Raw genomic sequence first — 6000 nt, 5'->3', positions numbered from 1 at the left:
TCACTTTCCATAGAATTTCTTGTTCAGCAGGTATATGAGAAGGTTTACATTCACTTTAACCTTATCAAACATTTTCATTACAGCTACTCCTTCATATTGCATCTGAAGTAAATCCTGAAATTGTAAGGAACATCATTAAATCTCAACTTTGACATTTTACGTATCTTAAAAACTTACTAGAAAAACTTATTGGTTGACAAAAATAAGATTCAATTGACCTAATGACCTAGATGGGAGTTCTTAAATTTTAGTGTGCATCAGAATCATCTGGTTAAAACACAAGCTAGTCAAATCACAAATTGCTGGGCTCCATCCCCAGGAATTTTTGATTTTGCAGCTCTGGGATGGGGCCCACAAATTTGCATTTTAACAAGTTCCCAAGTGATGGTGATACAGTTGGTCTAGGTGCAACACTTGAGAATCACTGACCTAGATGAAAGAAAATATGTTTTTAGAATTGATAAGTATGATATGAAAGAAAAAGATATATCAGATATATAATCACAATTTTTAATTGAGCAGTTAAAAACACATGTTCCAGCTCAATGGGGTGTATCCTTTAGAACAGCAGTGTTTTCTTTTTTTTTTTTTTTTTTAAAGATGACCGGTAAGGGGATCTTAACCCTTGACTTGGTGTTGTTAGCACCACACTCAGCCAGTGAGCGAACCGGCCATCCGTATATGGGATCCGAACCCGGGGCCTTGGTGTTATCAGCACCGCACTCTCCCGAGTGAGCCACGGGCCGGCCCCAAGAACAGCAGTGTTTTCTAAAGTGGAGTGATCAAGACAATTCAATGGGGGACAAAAAGAATATTAGAACTATTTATTTTTATTTTTTTCTTATCTTCAAACATTTAAATTTTGTTTATACTTTATAATGCACATTTAAGAGTACAGTGATAGAAACGTGTACTTTATTCATAAGTATGTATATATAGAGAGAACTGCTCATACTATTTACTGAAGTCACGTGACCAAAGTTTGGACAAAGCAACTCCTTCCTGATCTAGACTAATTCTGTTCCTGTACTGAGAACAAGCCCTCATTCTCAAGTTAGATTATCACTCTGTTATTCACTGCTACCAAATAAACAAAGGAAATCAACTCTTTCTAAAATTAAAAACTGGGTCACACCAGCCATTTTTCTCTTGGTTTGTCTGTCTGGTAGTCCAGTGACCTTGGTGTCACAAGGCTGCGCTCTGACTGAACTAACCAGGCAGCCCCAATACCAGCAATTTGTATGGGACTGAGCTATAATACTTCACAGTAACATGGGACAGGAAGCATCTTCCAAACAGAAGATATCATTCCTAAACTTCCCTGGCCTAATACCTAGGTATCATTTTCTTGTTTCTAGTTCTGGAGATTACTTGGTTGTAAATGATAATTCCTGGGCAATATATTAAGCAAGGCCACCTGCAGAAGTTGGAGTCATCTTTGAGAGAACTTTAACTCTCAACGGATTCCTCCTCCACTTCCTCAGTTACCTCCAACTGCCCTCAAATAACCCCCTACATTAATTAGATATGCTTCTGAGACTAAAATTCCACAGGGAATTGAAGTCCTTTCATCAAGAATGCTTTTACCTATTAGTGTAGTGGGGATTCACTTTTCCTCTGGGAAATGCAACATCTGTTTATCAAAGTCTTGAAAAAGAATTAAACGAATAGATTTAGGTTAGGTTGATAAGAAATGGTGTATGTAGGGGAATTAGCTGGGTCCCCAAAGTAGGGAGCAGAGAAAATACAGTCTTAGCTTTGTCATTTGCTATCTTAAGACCTTGCAACACGACATAACCTCTCTGAAGTTCTGCATTCTTGTGTGTAAATTGAGGATCACACTGACAACCTCATACGGGTGCTATTTGGCATGAGATCTGAGATCAAGGCATCTGCAAACCCTCTGTAAGCCACCCTTTCTTGTCAGGATTAGCTGGGATCCTGTGCAGTAGGCAGTAGAGTGATGGAGTGCTTAGACCCCAGCTGCCTCTTCCATATGAGCTCTCTGAACTTGAGTTCTTTATCTGGGAAAGGAAGAATGCCCACCCTGCAGCCATCTATAAACACTGGATATTATATTTATAAGCAGAACATCTGCCTCTTGTTAAGTGTATGGTCCATGGTTATAAGATATAATTCTATCCTGTAGTTTTCTTTAGGAACTGAAGGGAAAATGGGCTGAAGACAACCTAGAAACATGGCGCTGTAATGTTAGCAGGGACCCCCTTAGTTCTCTAAGAAACTTCTGTCTTGCTCCCAGTCTTTGACTCACACTAAAGGATCAGCCATCCCATTTCTCTTTGGTAACTTACACATTCATGTAACTATCTGAAAGCTGCATATATAGACAGAAGTTGGACGTTACATCTGACAGCTATTACATGCAGGGCTGGTTCCACGTGCATGAGATTTATGCATGCCTTGCACTTGTTTTCAGGCTCTGCTATCATTATCTTAAAATTCTTAATAATTTTGAACAAGGGGCCCTGCATTTTTATTTTGCACCAAATCTTGCAAATTATATAGCCGGTTCTGATTATATGTTAATGATTAAAAAAATCCAGGGCATATTGGCCACCTACATAATACTCCTTAGCTAAGGAGTAACATTTCACAATCAATTATGTGTACAAATGGATGGTGTGAATAGCTAATCCTACCGTATACAGAATCCTTAACAAAGAAGCAAGTGAAGTTTGGTTTTTGTACAGTACTCAAAGGAAGTCCCATGGAATTCCTGTGTTCTCTCTAAACACAACACGAGGTGTCTCCTGGTCATCTGTGATTCATCTATGCAGTTGATAATGACCAGCCTCGGGACATTTCCTTTTTGGCAATCACATAATACGTCTTCACCATTTCTACAGGAGAATCACTAACCAAGGTGTATCACCACAAGCATATTCTTCTCTCTTCCCAAGTTTATGTAAGTGTTACATGAAGTAACTGAAGACTTTCACTAGCTAAATTGTTAATTGGATACATTTAGAGACATTTAAAATAAGATAGAAAATAACATTGTTTACTTCAGTATACTTTTCATAATTTCAAAATATCTTTCATTTTTCTCTCTCAACTCCAATTCACTCCATTATCTCAGTGTCCTTATCCAAACCCATTAAGCTCCCATTTTTCTTTTTAAGCTTGCAAGAGCTGATAGAAAAGAAAGGCTTCTGGTAGCTGCTCCCATAGGGGGAGGTAATTTCATGGTGCTGAGCCATGGACTGAGCAGGCATCAAGGCCAGAACTTGCATCACTCCCAGGGGCTTAGCAAGATGATTTACATAGGTATATGCAGAATACTGTTTTACAAGTAGTTTGGGGACCAAGTAAATAGGTGTTATTTCCATTTAGATAGTGTTGTATCAAAAAGAAAAACTCAATTACTTTTTAAAATCAATCTTGTGCTAAGGATTAAGAAGTTAGGGGTAGATGAAAATTTTGTTGCACCCCTTCCCCTGATTTTTTTTTTTTTTTCTTTCTGTACATAAACTGGATTTCTCAGCTTCTGTTCAAGTATATTTGGGTTAAATGTGGTACTTATGAAAAAACAGTGATAATTCATATTGCAAACACCATTTTTCTATTTATATTGTTTTTTCTATTTATATGGTCTTTTATATTGTCTTTCATTCCTGTGACCCCTAACATTTACAAATAGATTTAAGAAACTGATGTAAAAACTCTTCTAGGAAGGAGAAAGGAAAGAAGGAAAATGAAATCAGGAAAGTTCCAATTCTGGCCATACACAGTCTTAGAAAGAAATGCAACTTTTTAATAAAAGGAAACTTTCCAGCTTTACTTAATAGCTCTGAATACTATTATATCATAGTCTTTTGTCTAAGCTTCAAAATAGAAACATATCTTAGAAAACCTGACTGCTATGGGTTGCCATCTAAAAACATTTTAAGTTCTCATAATTTGAAAAATCACAGCTTTAAAAAAATCAACATTAAACAATTAATACTGGCAAATAAGTCTTGCACTGTTAAATGTCATTGTCACGAAGAGTGTGAACCAGGGGAGCCCTGCAAGACCCACATACAATACTTCCATTTGCAGAAATCCCAGTTTACCTGAATATTGAGCTGCACCTTTTCCATTTCAACACCAATGAATTTTGATCTGACATCGAAAATGCCCACATCTTCAGTAGCTATGATATTAAACGTAACATTCTTAAACCTAGTGAAGAAAGAAACATTCACACATATGAAATTACAAACATACACTTAAAGCTGAAACAAACTAACAGAATCCCAAGTTATCATTTTTAGTGAATGGTCTGTTGGGAAAATCCTAAGGAAGTCACCAAAAACCTCTCATCATCTTTTCTCCACCCTGCTCCCTAAATGCTAGATTGGATGGATGGCTGTTATGGAGATCTGTAGTTTAGAGCACTGAACTAGGTACTTTAGAACAAAAGAAATAGAAGATACAGTCCTTGCTCTTAAGGAACACTAAAATATAGTTGGAAGAATATGAGAGTCACAGAACATGAGAATTAAATATTGACCTATACTGCTGACAGACCAGTTGAGTATTTCAGATGATTACTTTTACAGAAATTTGAAAAGAGGAAGAAGCATCTTCTTTGTTTTGGTGTAGTCAAGAGAAGGTTTCACAGGATAAATGGAATAGAAGCCAGGCCTGGAAGGAAAGTAGGAGTTGAGAGGAGGCAAATGCCAGCGAGTCTGGCTTCCCTTGAGACAAAGGACAAGCAGTGGAGGGGCACTGGGCTCATGACCCCTTTAAAACAAAGAAGCACTTGGTGCCAGATGTGGGGTTGTGGAGGAGGGATTGTTTTCTCTACCACCTTGAATACACACACAGCACACTGTTGGAAGTGGCTCTCACCCAGGGTTCAGCACAGTATGTGGCCTGGAAACTAGAAAGGTACCATTTTGCAACTGTAGGTAACTCATCAGTGAAGACCAAAAGACAGCCTTTCATTCTCACTGCTATGACTCAGTTCTTTTGGAGGGACATGGGGAAGCATGCAAATCAAAACACATTGGACAGGCCATGGGAAACACAACCACTTGACCGGCTGAAGGCCGGAGGCAAGACAAGCAGTGATAATACTTGTATTCTTCCCCTGTCATCTGTAATCAAGGTTACGCCTTGATAACCAAATGAAGCTCTCTCACAGGCTGCAAGAAACCGAGGAAATGTGAGTCAGATTTGATGTAAGCAAGTAGATGGTGTGTGTTCTGTGCAGACTCCAGGTCACACTTACTGGTTTGTTTGAAGATCATCTATTCCTAGCAGGACACCTTTCTCATGCAGCTTTGTGGCGGTGTACCCCACAAACTTCACTCTCTTCGCACCTTTGGGTTCTCCTTTTCCATCTAGTTTAATTGATCTCCGAGTATTTCTGGCAAAATAAGAACAGACCATCTGTTGCAATGATGGCAAACTCAGGTGTTTCTTGTAGTGCAATAACCACGCCCAGAGTGACAGCACTGTTCACACCTGGCCCCCATTGCTCTGAATGTACACCTTTTTACTTTGTGAGAGTAGGTAACAATTTTCCCCATGCAGTAAAACCTCACTACTGAACTGTGTGGGGAAAGGGATTTCCCAAGTGACCAAAGTTTATATTACAGACTAATACTTTTAATAAAACTTACACTCGGGCCGAGCCCGTGGCGCACTTGGTAGAGTGCTGCGCTGGGAGCGCAGCAACGCTCCCGCCACGGGTTCGGATCCTATATAGGACTGACCGGTGCACTCACTGGCTGAGTGCCGGTCACGAAAAAAAAAAAAAATAAAAATAAAAAATAAAACTTACACTCTATTCTGTCAGGCCTACTGAACTATGTGGCTATCTTAAGTCATTTCACAAGTAGCTTTGGTGCAAATAACATGAACTGTGTATTCCTAAGTAAAGGTAATATTATGACTGCTTTAGTTTATTTAACAAACACGATGACAAACACTGTTCTAAGTGCTTTATAAATATTACCTTACATTTACAAAATTAACATTTCCATAGTG

At 38.7% G+C, this 6000-nt stretch overlaps 1 protein-coding gene across 1 annotated transcript in view; it reads right to left on the bottom strand.

Annotated features, from left to right (window-relative positions):
* Positions 1 to 6000, bottom strand: part of IQGAP2 (IQ motif containing GTPase activating protein 2) — a 222511-nt gene continuing 216511 nt past the window's right edge. The window contains exons 33-35 of the mRNA XM_063086623.1: positions 5240 to 5377; positions 4077 to 4185; positions 1 to 114 (exon numbers count right to left, since the gene is read on the bottom strand). Coding sequence (XP_062942693.1) covers positions 1 to 114; positions 4077 to 4185; positions 5240 to 5377 — 361 coding nt within the window. The remainder of the gene's footprint in view (positions 115 to 4076; positions 4186 to 5239; positions 5378 to 6000) is intronic.

This window comes from Cynocephalus volans, chromosome 2, assembly GCF_027409185.1.
Source record: "Cynocephalus volans isolate mCynVol1 chromosome 2, mCynVol1.pri, whole genome shotgun sequence".
In the NCBI taxonomy this organism is placed as follows: domain Eukaryota; kingdom Metazoa; phylum Chordata; class Mammalia; order Dermoptera; family Cynocephalidae; genus Cynocephalus; species Cynocephalus volans.
This window is presented reverse-complemented; position numbering and strand designations above follow the sequence as displayed.